Genomic DNA, 25,638 nt, shown 5'->3' on the forward strand with positions numbered 1-25,638 from the left:
CATAAACTTTAAGTTTTGTAGGAGGAAATTTCTGTAAAAACACAACTTTTCAGCCTTTTCTTTGAAACTTATGTTCTTATGCTACAATACACAGGATTACACATCGTCATATTAGCATTTCTCTTACCTCATGATTCTGAAAATACAGCCTTTTTATTGTTGATGCTTTCATGAATCTAAATAATCTAACAGACAATTTATGACCATTTTTATATTCCTTATTATTATCAATTTTAAGATGTTAAAAATATTCTAAGACAATTCTCTTGCTAGAAGAATCATGAAATTTTAAACTAAATGCGGTGATGGGGAGTAATATTCCTACCTTTAGATTTCTGCTTCGATTTACGATTCTTGAAACTCAACGTCATATACCCATCTTCATTCTCCATCTCTTCAAATGTTTACTGTGTTATTATCCAGAAAATAGTACAAAGAAAATGGACACTAATCTCAACCTTGGATATGTCTCTTAGGCCAAAGTACCAAAAGAAAACTAAAAGGAAGGCCAAAAATAGTCAAAATTTACTCCGACACAGATGTCTAAAACCACACAGGATGTGTTGGTAAATGAAAATGGATATAAGCTTGTTAATATCTGGCTACAATTCTGTGAATTTCAAGGTAAAAGTATCCAATGTGTTCTACTGTTTTCAACAAATGGACTTTGTTTCTGCCACTTGTGTGTGGTGTATTAGAAACATAATAGAGAACAAGATAGACCTACTTCCTTTCTTCATGTCTTTTATAATAAAGTAAGAGAAAAAATAAAATAAAACAATAATCTCTAAACAAACAAAACAAATGTCTAGGTAAATGAAAATTCAAATTAAAAAAGTTAAAATAGCCATTTTGCTATTTGGGACATAGATTAAAAAGTAGTAAATTAAATTTAACAGTCACATAAAAGCATCATTAGGTAGATTTTTCTTATTATAAATCAAAGTATTGAGATTTAAGAAGGCTAAAAGCTTCTGCCCAGAGCCATACATTTAGTCTGTGGGCTTTAGGGTCTGACTAATTTTTGACTAGTAGGGTCCAAATAACAATGGTTAGATGGGACAAAACAGGAAAGTAAAAGATCAGCAAGTCTCAAGTCAGTGACAATAGGAATCACCTGGAAAGAATTTAACTTTTTAAACTTTTTTGCTTGTTTGTTTTTCAGAAAATGCCTGACAGATTTTCCTTCAGTAGGTGTGGCCGTTTATTTTCTGTCAACTTGGCTGAGTCAGAGTCCAGATACTTGATCAAACATCACTCTACTTATTTTTGTAAGAGTGTTTTTGGACGGGGTTCATATTTAAATCAGCGACCTTTGAGTAAGACAGATTTGCCTTCTCTGTAATGTGACTGGGCCTTATTGAGTCAGTTGGAGCCTTGAATAGAACAAAAAGACTTATCTTCCCTGAGTGAGAGAGAATTCTCCAGCAATGGCCTTCAGACTTTATGGGCGACACTGGCTCCTTCTGATTCTACAGTGGACTTTGCACTTGAATTGAGCCTTCCTAGGTACCTAGTCTGTCCATGGCCACTTGCAGAATTTTGACTTACCAGCCTCCATAATCACATTCCTTATTTTATATATATTTTACTTAACACACATACACTCACACACACACACACGCTAATGGTTCTGTTTCTGCTACATGGCCACTCAATATCAATCCATTCATTAAACACCAGAATATCTGGGGAAAGTGGCTATTTCCCACAGCACGTGTTGTGTTCACCTGATTATTGAGCCTCATCCTCAACACTGGACGTCACTTGTGAGTACTTACATGGGAATGCATATTTACACACTCCATGTCCATTCTGCGTGATTTCTATATGTACCTCTTAGCTTCTCATTAGTTTTTCTATTCTGTTCTTTTTGAGTTTCTGACAAGCCATCTCACCTATTAGTTTCTGATGAGACAATTTAGATGTATTTCTCTGAGTGCTTATCCCTCCTGTCAGGTGCACAACCAGACATATCATCCAAACTTCTGTTCAGTGGGAACACTTACCTTCATTTCTGTCTTTCACAGTCTTCTCCTGAATGGGACTGTAGTGTGGCATCTATTCCAGCTGCCATATTTTACATATCCGCTGATAAACCTATTTTTTTCAACTACTTCAGTATAAGATCGTACAGAACCCTCTTTTCCATCCCCAACCTGGGCCATAGGTATGGTTGAGGTGCAGATGGCAAAGGAATGCGAACATGTGCCATTGGAGTCTGAGCCACCTGCTCATGCAGTTTACTGTGCTTCTTTGGAACTGTTCAGGCCTTGCCTCCAAAATGCCACAATTATGTTTGTGATAAAATGCTTCTGTGCACTTCTAAATCTAGGGTCCATTGGGTCAAAGTGGTCAAGTTGGATCAAGTTCATGGTGGTGAACATATATCTTATAAAAATATGTAGTATGTTTACTGCTTACTTTTCACCAGGAACAGTTAGCATGATAGCGTCAATGTAAATGAATCTATTGTGTGCAACCAGTTCTGAGGTATAACATGTTGGGAGCTTTATCAAGATGATTTAATTCCCTCTGGGCCATCTTATAACAGAGATCAGGAGAGCTGACACACACCTGGGCAAGGCAGCAAAGAAATACTTGTTATTTCTGTTTGTAAGTACAAGCCAGTAACCATCACAGGTTCTCAGCTTTTTCCCAGTATATAGTCATTCAAGAAAATGGCTGAAGTTTCCTCCGGTTTAGGTGTTGGGGAATAAATATCATAATTACACCTGTGGCCACGTTACAATGTCCTTCACCGAGAGACCCAGCCTACCTCCTCCCCATTTGAGTGGTTCCTGGTCTGGGAAGAGTTTTGCCTACTAACTACATTGAAGTCTGGGGATTGGGTGAGACACAATGAATCTCCTCTCTGAAAATATGGGTTAAGTTTCTGGCCAACATACATGGAATTTTCCTTAGCATATCAAGCAGCTCCTTAGTGAAATAGCCTTTCTTTTTTCTTTTCTTTTTTCTTTCTTCATTTCCCAAAACTTCAAAATCAACTAATCGTTGTCACAGATTTCTGTGGATGAAAACTCTGATTACTAATCATTCCCTTTGGCTTATTGTGGCAACTGCAACCCCTTGACCTCTAGAATCAAATTATTGCCATTGATATCAGAAAGCCTGATTCCGCTGTATCATTTCCCAATACATCTGTAGTCAACAGAGAACAGTTGCCACAGCAGGTTGTCACCAGGTTCCTTCACAAAAGCATTCTCCATCCCCCCATCCTCCCAAAAAATCAGTTCACAAAACTGACCACGAAGAGAGGAAATCAAAGTCTAGAGGAAGCTGTAGAAAGGAGAGAGAAGGTGGTCAACGACTGCCTAGCCTCCTCACTGTATAAAAGGTGGCAACCTTAAAACTGTTCCCCCACCCCCATCCAGGGCTCCAAACCCCTCAGTTCTACCCAAGAGCCATCAAGTAGCTTCAGAAATTCTCTTTCCTTTACCTTCTACATCTGGGCGAATTCTCTCAGTATGGGTCTAACAGATTTGGTGGGATTGAATGCTGAAATATTTTAGAGTATCAAAACTTGAAGATGTATAAAATATGTATCTGAATGCTTTTCCCAAACTATAGATTTATTCAGTGTTTTCTATATAATTAGTAATTAAGTTCTGTCAGTTTAACCCTCTGCATATTTCCCTAGTAAATTAATTACTTCCCATTTTAAAGGACATCATCTTGGCTTAACCTCCATGTAGGCTGACATTATTCCTTCATGGCATTTAGTCTCCTTTTGCCCTCTCCCCTTGGCCCATGAACAACAAAAGAGTATCTTTAAGGGTTGAGATACTCAATAAATGTGATGCTCCACAAATCCAAAATAGACGTAGAAAATGTGCATCTTTTACAAAATTCATATCCTCATGTGTGAATTAGTTAATAAAAGGAAGTCTTCATTCTCTCCAGAAACATTATAACTTTACACTTCTGAAATTTAGAATTTCCCACATCCATAGCAGATTATCATTTTAATCTTAGGTGTGTTTTTTTTTTTTTTTTTTTTTGAGACAGGGTCTGTTCTGTTACCCAGGCCGGATGTAGAGGTGTGATCATAACTCACTGTAACCTCAAACTCCTGAGTTCAAGTGATTATAGACACATTGTTAATCTAATAGACTGTTGCATTGCTTCACTTTAGATTTCTTGGATTTTCATTGTGTTTAGACAACTTTGGATACACTGACTATACATGCCTTGTCATGGGTTAACTATTTGTGCCTTTGTTCAGGACTATTCCTCCATATATGTTCATTCATGTATTGATTCATTCTATAAGACTGTTTGAATATATGTTATGCTATGGCCACAGTTCTAACCACTGAGAATACATCGTCTAGTAAAACAGATAAACACCTCTGAGTTCATGGCTTCATGGAGCTTTCATTCCAGTGGCAGAGACAGAGACACATGTTACCCACTGCCCAGGAGTTCGTACATGTTTTAAATGTAGGTTACTTTTATTGTCTTATGAAGCTCAGTTAGTGGTGCTGTAGTGTAACCATCGTCCAATTAGAGCTTTCATCTACATCCAAAACAGACCTTTCTAAGAACCAACTAAACTTTATTCCTCGTTTATCAGCAGGTACTACGAAATCTCTTTTTTTCTTTTTTCTTTTTTTTTTTTTGAGGCGGAGTCTCGCTCTGTCGCCCGGACTGGAGTGCAGTGGCCGGATCTCAGCTCACTGCAAGCTCCGCCTCCCGGGTTTACGCCATTCTCCTGCCTCAGCCTCCCGAGTAGCTGGGACTACAGGCGCCCGCCACCTCGCCCGGCTAGTTTTGTATTTTAGTAGAGACGGGGTTTCACCGTGTTAGCCAGGATGGTCTTGATCTCCTGATCTCATGATCCGCCCGTCTCGGCCTCCCAAAGTGCTGAGATTACGAAATATCTTAAACAGCCATAGACATGAGCTGAGGGAGAGGTGTCAGTGAAACAGCTGGATAGTATCATCAGTATCATTTCTGAAGCTTGCCTGTGCTCTCTGGTTGGCATAGGAGTCTTCAGCTTGCCTTTTCACTGAGAATCTGCCTGTGCTGATTCTGGATATACCAATCTCATCTTATAAGGAATTGCTGCTGGGAGTGCCTGAACTTATATTTGGTGAGTCTTACAGGTTTCTTTTCTTTTCTTTTCTTTATTTTTCTTGAGATGGAGTCTCTCCCTTTATATTTGGTGAGTCTTTCAGGTTTCTTTTGCTTTGCTTTTCTTTCTTTTTTTTTTCTTGAGATGGAGTCTCGCTCTGTCACCCAGGCTGCAGTGCCATGGCAGGATCCTGGCTCACTGCAACCTCTGCCTCCCAGGTTCAAGAGATTCTCTGCCTCCGCCTCCTGAGTAGCTGGGACTACATGTACCCACTACCATGCCTGGCTATTTTTTGTGTTTTTAGTAGAGACGGGGTTTCACCATGTTAACCAGGCTGGCCTTGAACTCCTGACCTCAAGTGATCCACGCGCCTTGGCCTCCCAGAGTGCTGGGATTATAGGCATGAGCCACCACGCCAAGCTGGGTTTCATTTTATTAATAGCAGTTCAGAACATATGGAGGCCTGATGACTCATATCCGAGTAATCTATTTCTGCAAGGTCCAGGAGCATTCCAGGAGTTATTTCACAAAAGCTCTGTAAATGCTTAGCCATAATTGACCTGGTATTGCTCTAGGACTCAAAGGATCAGTAGAATTGTGTTTCACCTGTTAGGACTTGGCCATAAATTCCACAAATTTTTTTCTCACCATTGATACCTTTGGTATTACAGTGTGCCATAGATTACATGGCTTCAGTGGTAGAGATGCTTCCGCCGCAGCCAGATTTGCTGAGGAGTCCATGTTTTCTCTCTGGGCCATTATGGGAGCCTTGCAGCCTTTTGTGTCCTCTAATACATATGTCAGTGTTTCAGGTATGAACACTGGTCCTTCAGTATCCAATGAGGCCTACCAGACATTGTGTCCTCTACTTTTTTAAAGAGATGCCCCGGCATGCACCAAACCCATGTAAACATAAAAATTTCACTGATGCACTTTGGGAGGCCGAGGCAGGCGGATCACGAGGTCAGGAGATCAAGACCATCCTGGCTAACACAGTGAAACCCCGTCTCTACCAAAAATATAAAAAATTTGGCAGGTGCCTGTAATCCCAGCTACTTGGGAGGCTGAGGCAGGAGCAAGTCGTGAACCCGGGGGGCGGAGTTTGCAGTGAGACGAGATCGCACCACTGCACTTCAGCCTGGGCAACAGAGTGAGACTCCATCTTAAAAAACAATTTTTTTTTTCTCTGATATGATGCAGTGGCCATTCAATCTTTGTTGTATTCACAACTCACTGAAGTGCATGCATCTTACCAGAGTTTCCAATGTGCTTGCTCCTTCTTTCTCATCTAGTTCAATTTGTACAATGTCATTAGCATAGTTAACAAGAGTTAAATTTTGTAGGCTGTCCAAGCAGTCCAGGTCTCTTCGCTATGTTATGATAAAGAGTGGGAGAGTTAACAGACCTGGGGTAAGGATGTAAGTGTTTACTCATGTCAGCCCTAAATAAATACCGAACATTTTTGGTACTCATTTGTTAAAAGAGATAAAAAATAATTCTTTTGCCAAATTAGTGGCCATATTTTCTGTACCTGAGGGTAGAGTAATTTGCTTTAACAAGTATACCACATTTAAATCAGCAGCTACACTTGGAATTATTGTTTGGTTGAGCCTGCAATAATCAATTGTCATCATCCAGAATCCATATAGTTTTTGTCAGAGCTGCACTGGTGAATAAAATAGAGATAAATGGATACCAGCATCCTTGCATCTTTGAGGTATTTATGGGTGCCAATAACCTTTGTCATTCACTCTATAATGCAAAATTATTTTGGGTTTGTCTAGTGGAGGGGAGGTGAGCAGTTTCAGGAGCCTTGGTCTTTCTCACCACAGTCTGGCAAAGGAATCAATGTGAACTTTGTACCAATTCTTAAGTATGTGATGTCCAATTATGTATTCAAAGACCAAAGAATGTCTACTGGGTGAGTCCTTGGGCCTGCTGTGAACCAGACATAAACAAGTACCCTATTACTGGGACTCCATAAGCTTCTACTCTGACAGGAGGCTCATGATCCTTTTCTGGGAATCAATGCCAACTTACACCTGCATTCTGCAACCCTAGAAATGTAAGTCCTGGATTTTTTCCCAGTTATTCAAATAAATGGACATGAATCCTGTTGTGAACTGATTTGTGCTCCCATCCAAACACATATGCTGAAGACCTAACCCCCAGTGGGACTATATTTTAAGAGAGTGTCTTTAGGAGGAACCTAAGGTTAAATAAGTTCATAAGGGTAAGGCCTTAATCTCACAAGACTGGTATATACATATAAAAAGAAGGAAAGATACCATCTGCACATACACAGAGAAAATGTCATGTGAGGACACAGTGAGAAGGCAGTAGCCAGCTCCAGGAAGAGAGACCTTATTGAACATTAAGTTGGCTAGCACCTTGATCTTAGGTTTTGAGCCTCCAGAATGATGAAAAATAAATTTCTGTTGTTTAAGCCACCCAGTCTATGTTATTTCATTATGGCAGCTTGAGAATACTAATATAAGTTGCACTAGGTATGGACTGGAGAAATATTTACCATTTACTCTAGTCTTGGTGTTGAAGAAGGCTTCCTTTTAAGGATGAGTTCTCCCATTATTGGGTCCTCTGTCAGAAAACTGGCTTGGGCCAAACTAGATTGGGGTAATAGTTTATACCTTTTGAGTACATGGTTGCCCTTAGCCTACTAGTAATCCACCCTTGATTTCTTTCCTATTGTACATGTCCAGCAAAGTCAGTGGTATACAACTGACTGTTAAATTTTCAAAGGTTCTCAAACCAATTGTTAAACATAGTTAATTGCAAAAATTGTTATCTAAACTTCAAATTAATACTATTAAATTAATAAAATAATATTAAAGCAAAGGTATTTGTTGGTGCAAAAGTAACTTTTGCACCAACTATAATGTGCATGAATGTGCTTTAGTCAAGTAGGCTGAGGCAGACATTCAGGCCATAGTGACTTAGCGCATTTGCAGCGCAGGCACATAACTCCACTTGTTATATAACCTATTTGTATAAGATCATACTTGGCTCAAATCCACTATTGTTTGGAAAAGGTATAACTGCCCTGCTGATGCTGTACAGGTGCTCTTGGGCTTGCCTTGGCTCAGCATGGCATGGCTCACACTGGTACCCAGAAAGAGAGTAGCACAACTGACCCTTGTAAGGGAGAGCCAGTCGCCTTTAAGGCAGGCAGAGGGGAACCAGGAACGAGCTTGTGCCCAGAGGGGAAGAGTTAAGCTGCTGATCCTGACAGAGCTGGCCTTGCAGGCCAGGGCGTGCTGCTGCAAGTGCGGCGGTGGCAGGAGTCACAGAGCCAGAGCAGATCACAGAGATAAAGGCAGACAGTGTGAGAGAGTCGCTGATGGTAAATAAAACTACATCTCACCTGCCTAGGGCCCCCAAGTGTTCTTTCAGCTATCGCCCATCCACCCACTCCCCTCAGACCTCAGCAGGGGCTGGAACCTAACCCGGGTCATGACATTTGGAGTAGTTGTGGCCTTAATGCCAATCTAATAAAATAAATACTTAGAACTCATCAATTAGTGATGGTTTTTTGAACATTTTGCTATTATCCATGCATGAAATTATTAACATCTGTTACACCTATATAGTGAAAATAATACATAATGCTGTATTACTGCGTATTTATTTCCAACTCTGTATGTTCAGTGATGTCACCTGGGTACCTTGAAATCAGCAATGGTGACAATAATTACATCACAGAAATCAGCTGGTGTTACAAACCAGAGCTTGTTGTGTGTGAGTTTTTCTCTGTTCCACCAGTTGTTAAAGGACAGCACAGAAGTGGAAGCACCCTTTTTGGCTCTCTGTATTACTTCTGCGAACATTGAGCTCTATCTGACACTGCTGTAGCTGTATATGTCAGTAATCCCGGCTGCTATTGCAATCCAACCCTCATTACCATAATTGGCCCCACCTTGTTTCGGAGTGGTGCTCTGACACTTGGCATTTCCTGCTTTAAACCCTGTGCCAATACTCTCTCTGAATTCAGTTCTGTGGGAACATCTCCTACTGTGATCTTTGGCATGAGGAGAAGAGCTATGCTAAGCTCCTCAGCGATGTTTATGTAGGACTTAAGTTCTTCCACCAGTGCTTTCCTTATTGCTTTGGGAAATAAGGTGCCCATTATACCATCCCATAGAACATAGTCAATTGGTGGATTTCCTGTCCTTAATTCTAGTTTACCCACTATAGCACGCCCACTTCTCTAAGCATTTTTATCTTTTCTTCAGCTACCTGCCATGGAAATTCTGGAATGTTACTCTACTTAGTATGAGCCATTGCTTTCTCCAGTCTTCTGGGAGTTATTTCAGCAGTGTGTCAGCACTGTTCACAGCATTTTTCCAAGTTATTAAATTCTATATTGCAGCTGAATGCCCCAATGCTGATAAAATCTCCCTTATCCAGTTTTACGTTTCTGTCATGATCTAGCGCCCTCAGAATCCAATCCCACTGTGTACACTCCAAGCTGCTGTTATTATATATTGGTTAAGTCCAAATTCATTCTGAGTGTAGCCTTTTCTCTCCCTTATAAGCTTAGCACATAACCTTAGTTATTGGCCTTATGACCAATAACTTCTTAGAAAAGAAAGTAAGGGAGGGTTGTAGGGAGGGTGTGAAGGACTCAATATTTTCTTTAAGTAAGGAAAAAGGTATGACCTCAACAAGGGAGAATATGTAACTTTGTCAGGATTAGAGAGTCCAACATTTAGAAGTTTCTAGATTTTAAAATTTTGAGAAAAAAATTGTGAAAATCACTATATAAAAGATGGAAAGTATTTTAATACTTTAATACTTTCATAGATGATGAAAGTATTAACATACTTAGAAAATACTTAAAATACTTAAATAATATAGAAAATGGGATTTTCTATATTATTTTGAAACCCATTTTACTTATTTATATACACATTTTATGTGTATGTTTCTCTCTCTACACATATATTTACATATATATATAATATCTTAAAAGTCATCATAAGGAAACAAATAAATCCATAAAAATGGGAAAAATATTTAAATAGGTCATTGATAAAAGATGTATGAGTTACCAATACGCACATGAATAAATGCTCAATATATCATCAGAGACGTACAAATTAAAATCACATCTAGATTCTACTACACACCTACTAGAATAGTTAAATTGAAAAACATTGGGCATATCTAATGTGGCTATTGATGTGCAGCAAATAGAACCATCCAATATTAATGTTGGGAATGGCACAACACTTTGGAGAAATATGCATTTATAAAATAAAACATACATTTTCTATCTAATCAGCAGTTTCACCTCCAGGTATTTCTTCAAAAGATTAAAAAACATGTGTCAATAGAAAAACTTTTGCATAAATGTTTATTTTGACCTTACTTATGATATCCAAGAAGTGGTAAAAGCTTAAGGTAGTAATGGATACATTTTATTATAAAATGGATAAAAAATATTTTATATTGATACAATGAAATACTACTCAGTAATAAAAAGAAATGAACTGCTGATCTATGCAACATGGATAAAACTCAAACATGCTCAGTAAAAGACATCAGACTTATAAGAATTACCAACTGTGTCATTCTGTTTACAGGAATTTCTAAAACCAGCAAAGCTCATGTTTATTGATAGTGAGTTGGCTGCTGCCTGGTTTCAGGGGTGAGGATGAACCGCAAAGCAATGGCAGGGAACGTTTTGCTGTGTTGAAAACATTTTCTGTCTTAACTGTTACATCTTTACTGTTTTCCTTTTTGGAACAAAACTAAATTTCACTCAACCATAATTGAGTAATCTCTATATTTTTCTAGCCATTTCTAATAGTTCTTCGGATACAATCTTTTGTTAACAACAAAGGTGGAATATATTCATTTCCTCATGAATTTTCTGTCTTTTTTTCTCTCCAAAAATGAGAGGAGCAATTTTGTTATCTGTCCTTTCCTTCTGCTCAGAAATGATTAAACCTGTATTTCTTATTCTCTTCATATTTTCTTTTTTTTTTCCTTTGTACTACAGTTTCTTCTCTAGTCTCATTTGCTTTTCCTCTTAAAGTTTCTCTCTCAGAACAAATGCAGTGTTAATCCCGAAGCCACTTGTGGGACACTGGCTTCTTCTCCTCAGTTTCCACCCTAATATATTTGTTGAGGGGTAATTCAAAATCACTGGGAAACTGATTAGAGCAGATCTGAAAATAAAACTGTGGCTTGGTAACTTAGCAAAAGCATAATGGCAACGGCGTCATCTTGTATGCTGAGGATAACATTCTGGGCCCTTTGTTACTTTCGTTTTCTCTTCTCCCTCTGTGTGTGTTTGTGTGTGTGTGCTCACACCCATAAGTGTGACTGTGCACACAGTTGTCTTTGAGAGAGCGATAATAGTTTTTGTTTTTCTTTCAGTAGCCAAAGTTTAAACCACTGCTTTTTCTTTGATTCTATCGCTTTTAAGCTGATCTTTCTTAACACAGGATAATAAAGCAGTAATGTCCTGAAGAATGCTGTTTAATTAATTAGCATCAGCCTCTCCTACAGCTCTGGAAGGATACCAGTTCTGTACCACTCCTGGATGAATCAGCCACTTGAGCAATTTTGTGTTCTGTAGTTCAGATGAGAATCCCCGTTGAGAACGTAAGAAAATATGTGTTTATTCTTCAGCTTTAAATTTTTATTTCACAACTTACTTCCTCCTTGGCAAGCTTTTTTTTTTTTTTTTTTTTTGACGAGAAGAAAATTGTAATAAAACAACAGTATGACTAATAGATATCCCTTGGTCACTTCCAGTTTGCAAAATGCTATTTAGACTTTGAGTTACTCTACAAACGTGGTATACCTCTAGTTTGGAGCTGTATTGTAAAGACAAGAGCAACATTTTCATATTAAAGTTAAATCAAGTTACAACTTTGAAGAGAGGTTCTGGAAGACATGACACAAAGCTGCTAGCAGAAAATCAAAAAACTGATTAAAAGAAGCAAGGTAAGAACATTTTTGTTTGTTTAGATTGACTGTTATTTATTGAAACTGTGATGCATAATGTTAAAGCCTTTGAGAAAAGAAATACATTTTGTGGTTTCTTTTGTGAAGCTTGAAAATTCCTTGTTGTAACAACAAGATTGAGATTTGTATGTGACTGTTTTGTCCTAATAAATTCAGACTTACTTTACATTATTTGAATTACAATGGAGAAGGTTTAACCATGACTTAAAACTGTTCAAGATTTAGTTTCACTTTTACTAAGTATTTTATAAAACAAATACTTGAGAAGATGTTAGCTATGATCCAGATACTCATACAGTTCTCAGAATGCATACATAATATGAAAAATTTAGCTAATATTTCTAATATTTTTAAAGATTGTTTTATTGGATGGTGTAAAGATACTCCGGGCTTTAGGAGTACTTAACGTAAAGAATATATCCCTTTCCTACTCTTACTAAGGAATTGCTAGTATTCCGATATCCATGGAGACATCTTTACCAACCCTAAGAAGGATAAGGAGAGAAAATGTTCTAAAAAATACACTATGAAACAGGCCGGGCGCGGTGGCTCAAGCCTGTAATCCCAGCACTTTGGGAGGCCGAGACGGGCGGATCACGAGGTCAGGAGATCGAGACCATCCTGGCTAACACGGTGAAACCCCGTCTCTACTAAAAAATACAAAAAAAAACTAGATAGCACTGGATTTATTAAATAACAAGTTCAGAATATGTAAGATCCAAACTACATCGTTGGGATTTCAACAGGGTTTATTTATGTCAAAATATGTGAAAGAGAAGAGGCTGAAACTAAATGCATTCAATACAACAATCTATGATTTAGGGATTTAGGGACTGTGATGAGGTGTAAGCATTTCCCGTTTAACTAAATGTCAACCTACCAGTGCATGCTACCATCAAAAAAATTATTGCTGTGGTACAATCGAGTGCATACTTTATCCTTCCTCCCTTATTTTAACCAGTTTTATAATTCTACCTAAAGTTAGATAAAAGAGGTTTGGGGGGAATGAGATCAATATTTGATGGTAGCATACAATATCATCTTAATCAAAAGTTTTAAGAATCCCTTCCAGCCACTAGTAAAACCAGTGTTATTTTCTACTTTCAATCAGTTGTATAAATTTATACATTTGTATATAAATACATTACATAATACAATATTATATATCATATTACATATGAATATATTTTAAAAGTTACTGAATAATATATTCAGTATAAGATTGTATATATTATACATATATATCTGAAATTATGAACATCATTTTAATAGCAGTAATTTAGGGCAGTGTGATATAATTCAGTTAGTTTTTAATATACATTTTAACAAATATTTTATTTGCTCCACTTATCAATATTTTGTGGTTTTTTTCTATAGCTATTAGCTAAGAAAAATAGTATTCTGTTTGATTTTAAATGCACTGGTTACTCTGCATCTTTCTTATCTTTCCTTAGAGAGCAGAATTGAACACAAAATGGTTGAGTCAGTGAAACTTTTCTATGGGGAAAACAATTGCAGTCCTTAGTTGTTTAGAATATAAATTTGAATGTGGAACTATTTTAGTTACACTGTTAATTAAATCCATTGTTCTCGAACTTTCTGGGGAAGTGTTCTTTTATGCATAGCCTCATCAAACGTTAAGAAGGCTCAGCAACTTTGAAATTCAGTTTCAATATCAGCTTCACCTTGGGAGATCACAATTTTTTAATTTTTTGAAAGGCAGCTATGCTAACCACATTCTACCAATGCTACTTTTTTTTTTTTTTGATAACTCATGTAAATAATTACAGCCTCCTAAATAAGTATTGAGAATTCAGTAACAATGAAAAGATTCTGGGAAATAAAAAATAAAAAGTGAAAACAACTTACGGTGAGTGTAAAAAGCTAGATTTCAGGGCTCAGGAAACGGATTAAGTAGAGAATGAACACATACTAGATTTAAATTTGTACCTACATATTCAGAAGTGCAATAAATGTTGAATTCATTAGTTATTTAAATAAAATTAAATGTTACTTCAAGTCTCTATCCCACTGAATGGACAGGACGGGTTACTTACTTTCTGTCGTTTGGTGGTATTGAGAGTGAGAGATTTCTTCCAAGGTTATATGAAGTTTCCCAGGTTTTATAAGGCATCGAAGTGTTATAATGGTCTCCATTCATCAGTTGCCACTGATTACGTCTGAGAAGACCACGTTCCTATATAAATTATCTCTTCGGGTCTAGTTCTGCTATTTTGTGCTGCTCTCATAACAAAAGCCACACTCTGTTTTTTTTTGCCACATTTAAAGTACAATCGTCTTTTTTGAAGCTGGGGTCATCTGTACATAAGATCTACCATCTCTGTATACACCACCAAGTGCTTATACTCTAATACCTTGCCAACTTTGCAATTGAAAGGCCTCCTATTTTCCCCTGCATCTGCAAATTGTCATGTCTCATATTGTCAGGATGTGCATTGCCCTTCTACCTACCTGTTAGCTCGGAGTTATTTCCTCTGTTTTAAATCCCGTCGCGTTTCTCAGAAACATTACTTCAATAAGCTAGATTTTTTTAAATTGAAAAGGCCGTTGATTTAGGCAGCTTAGGGTTTTCTTTTCAACAGTCATTCTGGAAGAAAGACTATCAAAATGGTCTGACTACCTCCTTCAAATAACGGATATGAAACCGACTCAAAAAATACTTCTACTCGCTGCAAATGTAAACAAACTTGACACTCTTAACACACACAAAATAATTAAAATATTTAAAAACAGTACAACTACAACACAAGAAAAAAAATAGCAAAAGTTACCTTTTATTTACTTCCTGTTGTAACTATACTTTCTAAAAACATAACACACATATGCTCTTTAATTAAAAAAAAAATAGAAGTGATAGTAGTTAATGGATGAAGAGATATAGGATCAAATGGGGGTAAGAAAATACAATTACATGCCACAAAGGTTTGATCAAGATTTTGAAATCATGGTACTCTAACATCTATCTTTTTACATTATGCCAATTCGTGGGGAGAAAAACAGAATGACATATTGACATATTTACTTGATTCATGGCATGGAAAAGGGAGAAACAACTTCCTGTCTTGTTGATACCTGAGGTTTAAAGAAAATAAATAATTCATGATATTAATAAGGTTATATATGAAAGATAAGAAATCTCATCAGAAAGAGCTTGGACTGAAGTTCTGAACTGAGTCATGTACGATCCCAAAAAGGATGACCGTCATCCTGACATGATTATACAGTCATATATATGTGTGTGTATATATATATGTATACATATTTGTGAATATATATATTCTGTTTCTTCTCTTTCTTGATCTTTGCTATACTAAAGATAGGGAGATTACATCTTCAACATCATTACTCATTATTGGTTCATTGAGCTTTTCTGTTTCCTCATGTTTTAATCTTGGAGATTGTGTTTGCACAGCAATTAATTTGTTTTTGCTAGAGTTTCCAATTTTTGGCATATAGTTTTTTGTAATAATCTCTAATGATTCTTTGTATTTCTGTGGTATCAGTTGTTGTCGGTGGTGGTGGTGGTGGACTGTTTTTAATAGATATAGGTTATTGCTATGTTGCCTAGGTTAGTCTTGAACTCCTGGGCTCAACCAATCCTCCTACCTCAGTCACCCAAAGTGCTGGGATTACAGGCGTGAGCCACCGTGCCCAGCCCTATGCAATATCAGCTGTTTTTTCTCCTTTTTTTTTTTGAGACGGAGTCTTGCTCTGCCGCCCAGGCTGGAGTGCAGTGGCCGGATCTCAGCTCACTGCAAGCTTCGCCTCCTGGGTTTACACCATTCTCCTGCCTCAGCCTCCCGAGTAGCTGGGACTACAGGCGCCCACCACGTCGCCCGGCTAGTTTTTTGTATTTTTTTTAGTAGAGACGGGGTTTCACCGTGTTAGCCAGGATGGTCTCGATCTCCTGACCTCGTGATCCTCCCGTCTCGGCCTCCCAAAGTGCTGGGATTACAGGCTTGAGCCACCGCGCCCGGCCTTCTCCTTTTTTTTTTTCTTTTGTTTGTCTGTTTTTGTTTCTGATTTATTTGAATTTTTCTCTTTTTTTCCTTTGTCTAGCTAAAGGTTTGTTGATTTCGTTTGTCCTTCATTAAAATGGCTTTTCGTTTTTATTTTGTTAATCTTCTATGTTGTTGTTTTAGTCTCAGTTTTATTTATTTCTGCTCTGATTTGTGACACTTCTTTTTTCTACTAATTTGGAGTTTGGTTTATTCTTGCTCTTATAAGTCCTTTAAGTTCATTGTTAGGTTATTTATTTGAAGTCTTTTTACCTTTTTTAAAAGGCATTTATTACTATAAACTTCCTTCTTTTTATTGCTTTTCTGCATTCCACAGATTTTAGTTTATTGTGCTTCCATTTTCATTTGTTTCAAGAAATTTTTAAAATTTTCTTCTTAATTTCATCATTGACTCTTTGGTCGTTAAGGAGCACATTATTTAATTTTCATGTGTTCAAATAGTTTCTGAAGTTATTGACTTCTAGTTTCATCCCATTGTGATCAGAAAAGATACTTGATTAGATTTCTACTTTTTTGAATTTGTTGAGACTTTTTTTTTTGGCTTACATTGTGGTCTATTCTGGAGAATGCTCCAAGTACTGATAAAAAGAATGAGTGTTCTGCAGCAGTGCTTCCATACGTGTCAGTTGGATATATTTGGTCAAGTGTGCAGTGTCACGCCAGTATTCCTTGCTGATTTTCTGTTTAGATGATCTGTCCATTGCTCAGAGTGAGGAGTTAAAGTCCCCTGATACTATTGCATTGCAGTCTGTCTCTCCCTTTAGATCAATGAATGTTTGCTTTATATACTTGGGAGATCTGGTGTTGGGTCCATAGATTTTTAGAACTGTCATATCCTCTTGCTGAACTGACCTCTTTAGCATTATATGGTGACCTTTGTCTCTTCTTAAAGTAGTCTTTGTTTTGTAGTCTATTTTATCTGTTATAAGTATAGCTGCTCCTGCTTTTTTGGTTTCTAGTTGCATGGAATATCTTTGTTCATTACTTCAACTTTCATTATCTGTGTGTCTTTATAGGTGAAGCAGATTTCTTGTAGGCTGCATAGAGTTAGGGTTTTTTCTTTACCAATTCAGACACTTTAACTTCATGCTTTTTTTTTTTTTTTTTTTTGAGACAGTCTTGCTTTATTGCCCAAGCTGGAGTGAAGTAACATGATCTTGGATCACTGCAGCCTCCAACTCCTGGATTCAAGTGACTCTCCTGCCTCAGCTTCCTGAGTAGCCAGGATCACAGGCGTACACCACCACACCTAGCTAAGTTTTCTATTTTTAGTAGAAACATGGTTTTGTTATGTTGGTCAGGCTAGTCTTGAGCTCCTGACATCAAGTGATCCTCCTGCCTTGGCCTCCCAAAATTTTGGGATTACAGGCATGAGCCACCGTGCCCGGCCTGCACTTTATGTCTTTTAATTGGAGAGCTGAGTTCATTTAAATTCAGTGTTATTATTCTTAAGTAAGGATTTTCTATGGCTATTTTGTTGCTTGTTTTATGGTTGTTTTTAAATTTCTCTCTTTTTTCTTTTCATACTGTCATTCTCTGTGGTTATGTAAGTTTCTCTGGTAGTATATATTAATTAGTTGCTTTTTATTTTTAGTGACTCTATTATAGGTTTTGCATTGCGATGACTATGAGGCTTGTAAAAAGTCTTGTAGATGTAACAAGTTATTTTAAAGAGATAACAACTTGACCGGACCCGGTGGCTCACGCCTGTAATCCCAGCACTTTGGGAGGCTGAGGCGGGTGGATCACGAGGTCAGGAGATCGAGACCATCCTGGCTAACACAGTGAAACCCCGTCTCTGCTAAAAATACAAAAAATCAGCCAGGCGTGGTGGCGGGCGCCTGTAGTCCCAGCTACTCGGGAGGCTGAGGCAGAGAATGGCGTGAACCTGGGAGGCGGAGCTTGCAGTGAGCCGATATGGCGCCACTGCACTCAGAGCCTGGGCCAGAGCGAGACTCCATCTCAAAAAAAAAAAAAAAGAGAGAGAGATAACAACTTACATTACAAAGAAAAGAACAGCAACAAAGGACAAAAACACTTTTACTCCACCCTCACACATTTTTAATTTAGTTGTCCCAGTTTACATATTTTTTTGCCTACCTCTCAACTGGTTTCTGTAGCTATCATTGTTTTTGATAGATTTGTCTTCTGGTCCTCATACTAGAGATGTGAGAAGATTGTGTACCACAATTACAGTATTAGAGTATTCTGGGTTTGTCCATACATTTAATTTTATCAACTGTTTTCTATTCATGTGTTTTTTTTTTTTTTACCTTTAGGCTGAAGAACTCCCTTTAACATTTCTTAATAGACATGTCTGGTGGTGGTGAAATTCTCAGTTTTTTGTTTGTCTGGGAAACACTGTCTCTTCTTCATATTTGAAGGTTAGCTTTGCAGGACACAGTATTCTTAGATGGCAGAGGTTTTTGTTTTGTTTTGTTTTCTGTCTGTTTGTTTGTTTTGCAGCACTTAAAAAATGTCATCTCTGTTCCTCCTGGCCTGTATGGTTTCCACTGAGATGTCTGTTGTCAGATAAATTGGAACCCCTTTAAATGTTATTTGTTTGTCTTCTGTTGCTGATTTTAGAATCCTCTCTTTTTCCTTGACCTTTGAGAGTTTGATTATTCTATGCCTAGAGATAGTCTTGTTAGAGTCGGAATCTGTGTGGTGTTCTCCGATCTTTATCTACCTGAATTTTTATCTCTTTCTCAAGGTTTGTAATGCTTTCTGTTATTATTTCTTTGAATAGGCTTTATACCCTTTGCTCTAGCTTGACTCTCTCTTGAACACCAACAATTCTTAGATGTGGTCTTTTGCATAATTTTCTATAACATGTACGCATTCTTCATTCATTTTTATTCTTTTTTCTCCTTTCCTTTTGCATTTTCGAAGGCCCATCTTCATGCTCACTGATTATTTCTTCTTCTTGATCCATTCTCTTTTGAGAGCCTCTAGTAAAATTTTCAGTTCAGCAAATGTATGTTTCGGTTCCAATACCACTTTTTGATCTTCAAAAATTATTTCAATCCATTTGTTAAATTTCTCTGATAAATCTCTGAATTGTTTTTTGTGTTATTTTAGAGACCAGTGAGTTTTATTAAAACTACTATTTTCGCCGGGCGCGGTGGCTCAAGCCTGTAATTCCAGCACTTTGGGAGGCCGAGGCAGGTGGATCACGAGGTCAGGAGATCGAGACCATCCTGGCTAACATGGTGAAACCCCATCTCTACTAAAATACAAAATCTAGCCGGGTGTGGTGGCAGGCGCCTGTAGTCCCAGCTACTCGGAGACTGAGGCGGGAGAATGGCGTGAACTCGGGAGGCGAAGCTTGCAGTGAGCCAAGACGAGATCGCGCCCCTGCACTCCAGCCTGGGCGATAAAGCGAGACTCCGTCTCAAAAAAACAAAAACAAAAACAAAACAAAAAAAACTACTATTTTCAATGCTTGGTACAAGTGCTCTCATATTGCCATTTCATTAAGGTCTGTCTCTGGTTCGAACTTTGTCCATTTGGGGATATTACAGTTCCCTGTTTGCTGTTGTTTCTTATGGATATTCATCTATGTCTTTGTGCTGAATGATTTCACATGGCTTGTTGTGGTTTATATTGAGTATGTTTGCTTAAATATTCTTTGTAATTTACCTGTTGATTTTTTTGGAGAGGGGCTAGGTTTCTGCTTCCTCGTTAAGACTACGTGGTGCCTTAACCCAGGTTTGCCTTGGTTCTAGTAAACAATTAGAGTGCCACCCATACCAAATGGGGGAGCTTCCAAAGGGGATATCCCAGTAGTGTGGGAAAACTGACTAGGAGTTCCAGCTCAAGGGACCTATGCAACGAATCTCCTATAGCATGATGCTGCTCGACGGCCACTCTAAGTTGGCATCTCCTTTGGCTAAGTAACAGAGCAGAGTTTCTGGTACTGGGGATGGTAGTCCTGCCTCCCCACTTTGTCTCTGCATGTCCTCTTTCAGGCAGCCCTGATGCTTCCCAAATGTTAAGGCAGGGGCAAGTTTCCTGCCAGGGAATTCAAGCTGATGGGGAAGCTGGTTATCCATCTTGATCTCACTTTTTCCAGTATAGAAAAAAAAATGATGTTTGTATGCCCTTCGGTACCAGGAAGATTGCAGGAAGAGGCCTCATGGATGTGGAAGTATAATTCTCTTATTATCGTTATGGAGTTTTTTGTTGATTTTTCACTTTTCTGTGGCTGCAGGAATTGTCTCCTTCTCACATTTGAGTTCTGGGGCATTGCTGATGATAATCACAGCACTAATGTTTTGTTGTTGTTTTCTGCGGGAGACATGAAAGCCAATTTACTTTTATGCCATCATTTTGGAGCCAGAAGTATCCTAAAGGTCTTTATTTTATTTTCAGGTATGATGACCAAACATAAAAAGTGTTTTATAGTTGGTGCTGCTTTAATAATAATAACTAATACTATTGCTGTATGTATAGGTAAGTTACATCCTTTATTTTATTTTTCATGGCTTTCTATGTGTGATCCTATTCCTTTCTGTCTCAGTCATGATCTTTTCTCAGTATCTCATTATCTTCCCATTATACATGATAACATTTATTTGGTACAAATGAATAAATTTTATTAATTACATGACCTATGTAAGGCATCGGAGATACCAAAATTATTGTGGTAAAATTATTCACCCTGATAATCTCACTTCTATTCAACACTTTCTTGCCTATGTTAATCACTATGTTGACTTCTATTGCTATAGGTTAGTTTTGCCTATTAAAAAATTTTATATAAATATAATCAATTGCAAATACATATAAAATAAAATATGCAATTTGCATGTATCATAAATACAATCGTGTAATTTTTATGTATCTTTGTGTCTTTTCCTTTTATTCAACATTATGTTCGTGTGATTTTCAATGTCATAATAGGTAGCAGAAATTCATTAACTCACTATTATAGAAAAGGTTGATTTTTTTTTATAAAAGACCCAGATAGTAAATATTTTATACTTTTTTGGCCATACGGTCTCTGCTGCAACTACTTAATTCTTCATAGAAACACAGCCATAGAAAATGCATAGCTATTGACCATGGCTGTGTGTCAATAAACCTGAACATGGAAATGTAAATATTATAAAATTTTATATGTCACAAAATAGTGTTCCTTTTTAATTATTTTGATTACTTTCTTTCTTTTAAAATGTAAAAGGTATTTTTACCTGGTGGTTGTACAAAAACAGAAGGTGAGCTGAGTTGGCCTCAGGCTGTATTAGCAGATATTTAGTGTAGTGTATTCACTGCTATGTATCACTTTTGATGAACATTTGGATTGTGTTACATTTTGACTATTGCAAACTGGGTGGTTTTGAACAATTGTATAATTTTATATCTTTTGTCTTTTAATGAATACTGGAAATAACTTGAGATATACTTATAAGAAGAATTATTAAGCACAGAAAATGCATAGATTAACTTAAGTGTATTTTACCAAAAATAGTAGACAATCTCAGCAGAAGTTACCAATTGCTCCATGCCATGTCAATGCTTTATTGTTGGTTTTATCAATTTTTGCCATTCCAATGAGTGCATGTTGTTACTCGATTTTGGCTTTAATTGACGTGTTTCTGATGATCAGTACTGTTCAGTACCTTCATAACTGCTGTTTATTTAGGTGTAACATTTTGTGACTGGAATGTTTCAATACTTTCCCTATATTGTAGTGAGTTAGCTGTCTTTTTCTGCTTGGTTCATAAGATTTGTTCAATATTCTAGATGAGACTGTAGTTTACAGGTATTGCAAATATCTTCTTCAGCTGTGAAGCTGAAGTTTACCCTCTGTATCATGTCTTTCAATCAACAGAGCATCTGAATTTTAAAGTAGTGTAATTATGTCTTTCCCTATTGTCACTACATTTTCATCCTATGAAATTCACTTTACTTCAAAGACAGAAAATATTTTGTAGGGTTTCTATTTTCCTTTCACTTTCCAAAACATAATCCTCTTGAAATTTATTTTTATAAATATTAGAAGATAGATATTAGGATGCATTATTTCCCATTTAGTTAAACTTTCAACCTGAAACAACTTATTTAAAAGACTATACTTTCCCTATCTAACTGCAGTTGGTCTTTGTCATCAATCAACTGTGTAGGTGAAGGTCATTTTTGCGAAAATTTTATTACATTAACTTACTCTATTTTATCTATCTTTGTGTCTATATCATTCTATCTTAACATTGTCAGTTTATAATAAGTCTTGATGTTTGGTTGTTTAAATGTTTGAAAGTTTTATTTTTATTCTTCAGGTTTACCTGGAGCATTTTAGATCCTTTAAGCTGCCATATAAATTATCTGTAATTTTGATTGAGATTGCATTAAACCATAGTCAGTTTTCATGGAGCCATTATCTTAATATTGAGCCATACATTTAAAATATTAATTTGGTGTTCCATAATTTCTGCCAGCAATTTATATAGCTTTCATAATAGATTTCACACACATCCTTTTAATTTATTTTTTAAAGACTCGATGCTCTATAATGCAATTGTAAGTAACATAGAAGTATTTTCATTAACCTTATTTTCCTATTTAGTCTGTTGCTGGCCTATAAAAATTATCGCTATATATTTAATGCATACCTATGTAAGCCTCATATAGCAAATTTGCTATAGTTAACTATTCATTTTCATAAATTTTCTTCAGTTTCTTTTGTGGGTTCTATGTAAAAATTTACATTATCTGAAAATAATAATTGTTCTACCTAGTCTGTTGGAAACCTTATGCCTTTTTTATTCATTGTATTCTCTTATTTCACTGGCTATAACTTCAAGTACAAGGTTGAGTGTAAGTAGTGACAGCTTACATGTTTGTCTCCTTCTTAAATCAATAAAGAGGTTTTTAATATTTCCCAGTTAAGTAGTAGCATTTGCAGATATTCTTAATCAGATTAAAGGTGTTGTATTTACTTCCCTTTAATTTAATTTAAAATGTCAAATGCTTTATCTTGATCTATTGAGATACTTCCTTTTCTCTGCTAATATGTAGAGCTACACAGATTTTGTAATATTAAGATAATCTTCAATTTCTGTGATAGATTCAACTTGATCATAACCTATTAACCTTTTAACATTCTCCAATTAAACGGAATAGTATTTTGTTTAAGATGTATGCACATGTATCTTGTGTCTTCGTAAGAGATCGACCTATAATTTCTCTTTCTTTCAATTCTATTGTCAGGTATTGATGTGATTATGATGGCTTCTAAAATTTGATTGGAAAGTATTCCCTCCTATCCTATTTTCTGAAAGAGTGTGTATAACGTTGCTGTTATGCTTTTCCTAAATGACTAGAAGTATTTCTAACTGAAGCCATCTGGACAGGGAGATTTCTTTTGGTGCAATTTTTTCAAATTAAAGATGCAATTTTTAACTAGATATAGTATTATTTAGAAATACTGCTTTTATCTTGTCAGTTGTGTTAAATTGTGTTCTTCCAGAAATTTCTCTACTTTTTCATTCTTTGTGTTGCCAATTTGTGTTTTTATCTCTCACTTTTACATTTTTTAAAATCAGTTTTCCTAGTGGTCAATCTTGTTTTAGAGTATTTAACAAAAGTCATCTTATGACTTTAAACTTTTCTTCTATTTGGCATTAATTTTTTATTCAATTGATTTCTGTTCTTTTGTTTTTTAAATTGTGTCTTTTGCTTTGGTTTTAATTTATCACTATTATTAATTTTGTAAGGTAAGATAATTATCTTTTCAAAAAGTCTTTCATCATTTCTAAAACATAATCTTAAGCCAATGAATTTTCCTGTAAGCTTTAAGGGAGTTGCTGTGTCCCACAAGTTTAGTTGAATCCCAGAAGTTTGGATGCTACTGTGTTTTGAGATCATTGAAGACACACAGGATTTTGATGTAAAAGATTATGGTCACAGCAAAATTTGTATATCTAACATATAACAGGTAGAAAAAATTTTATGTCTTGTCATGTTAGGTCAAATGACAGTAGTTTAGGACTTATTAGGACATTTATATTCCTTTCAACTTCAACTTCAGTGATATATTTTCCTGGAGGCACCAGAATTATTCTACATGTAAAGGTCATCCCTACCATTTCTGGGTAAATGAAATATAATGAAATTATAGCATGATCTAAGAGTAACACAAACACTAATTTATATTAGTATATGAGATATATACACATATGTGTATATGTGTATATATACTCTTATATGTATACATACCTATATACATATATATACACACTGTGTATGTATATAAAATTTTATCTTCTTTTTTTTTTTTTTGAGACGGAGTCTAGCTCTGTCGCCCAGGCTGGAGTGCAGTGGCGCCATCTCCGCTCACTGCAAGCTCCGCTTTCCCGGGTTTACGCCATTCTCCTGCCTCAGCCTCCCGAGTAGCTGGGACTACATGCGCCCGCCATCTCACCCGGCTAGTTTTTTGTATTTTTTAGTAGAGACGGGGTTTCACCGTGTAGACCAGGATGGTCTCGATCTCCTGACCTCGTGATCCACCCGTCTCGGCCTCCCAAAGTGCTGGGATTACAGGCTTGAGCCACCGCGCCCGGACATAAAATTTTATCTTCTATAGACTCTTGGCACCAGATGACTATAGGTGATAATTTAATTATTTTGCCACTGTGCTCCACTGCCATCAGCATTCTATTTATAACTGGTAGTTGGATCGATGCCTTTAAAGTGAGTTATGTTTAAAAAGTAACACCATATCTCATCCTCAAGGTTCTGTTTCCTTAGAATTATGTTTGGTACCAAAAACTGATTCAGTCTGGGTGTGTTCCAAAATACAAACACATATTATGAGAATAAGGCTTTAATATAGAAATTAGGGAAAATGTGAATGTGGGAACATCTGGAAGTGATGCATAGCTGAAGGCTGGGGCTGTGCTACAAGCTGGATGAGAAATGATCACTAATAATATTGGCATAGCACACTAACACATTTGGAGGAATGTCTAAGAAGCTAAGATATCTAGCTGCCAAGACTGCAACAGGGGAACACATGGAAAGACCTGTGAAGTTCTTATGCTCATGGTCTCCAGGAATTATACCTTCTGCTTTACTTTCACCTTCCAAACCCCCTGTGAGTTCCATTCACTGGCTAACCCAGAGCTATACAGTGATGGTGATTCTTAGCTGACAACAACCAGTCCAACTTATTTTGTATTTTGCTTTATTATTTTTGTTGCTTCTTTGTAGATTAAATCATGTATTTAGATTCATTGGTGACTAATACAAATTATTACTTGGATTACTCTTAGTTAATGCTAGGACTTCCTTTTATTTCATTTACCCAGAAATGGTAAGGGTAAGTTACACAAGTAGAATAATTCTGGTGGCTCCTGGAAGACCTGTATATCACTGAAGTTGAAGTTGAAAGAAATATAAATGCTCTGATAAATCTTAAACTACTGTCATTTGACCTAACATGACAAAGATATAAATTTTTTTCCAACCTATCATACAATAGATATACAAATTTCGTAGTGA

The 25,638-nt window shown here is 36.7% G+C and overlaps 2 protein-coding genes across 4 annotated transcripts in view; one reads left to right on the plus strand and one right to left on the minus strand.

The window, feature by feature from the left end:
- The window catches only part of KLRF2 (killer cell lectin like receptor F2), a 27,539-nt gene extending 12,786 nt beyond the window's left edge, over nucleotides 1-14,753 (minus strand). For 2 of the 3 annotated variants that reach the window (XM_017854829.1, XM_017854828.1), the window contains exon 1: nucleotides 14,152-14,439. In XM_017854829.1, coding sequence (XP_017710318.1) covers nucleotides 14,152-14,251 — 100 coding nt within the window. In that variant the 5' untranslated portion in view covers nucleotides 14,252-14,439. Of the gene's footprint in view, nucleotides 1-14,151; nucleotides 14,440-14,566 lie in introns of those variants that run through there. The other variant, XM_017854830.1, reaches the window with a different exon arrangement.
- CLEC2B (C-type lectin domain family 2 member B) overlaps nucleotides 11,399-25,638 on the plus strand; it is a 19,185-nt gene continuing 4,945 nt past the window's right edge. Inside the window, exons 1-3 of the mRNA XM_017854831.1 lie at nucleotides 11,399-11,728; nucleotides 11,882-12,073; nucleotides 20,509-20,589. Coding sequence (XP_017710320.1) covers nucleotides 20,511-20,589 — 79 coding nt within the window. The 5' untranslated portion in view covers nucleotides 11,399-11,728; nucleotides 11,882-12,073; nucleotides 20,509-20,510. The remainder of the gene's footprint in view (nucleotides 11,729-11,881; nucleotides 12,074-20,508; nucleotides 20,590-25,638) is intronic.

Source organism: Rhinopithecus bieti, unplaced genomic scaffold (assembly GCF_001698545.2).
Source record: "Rhinopithecus bieti isolate Rb0 unplaced genomic scaffold, ASM169854v2 scaffold_39951, whole genome shotgun sequence".
Taxonomy (NCBI): Eukaryota; Metazoa; Chordata; class Mammalia; order Primates; family Cercopithecidae; genus Rhinopithecus; species Rhinopithecus bieti.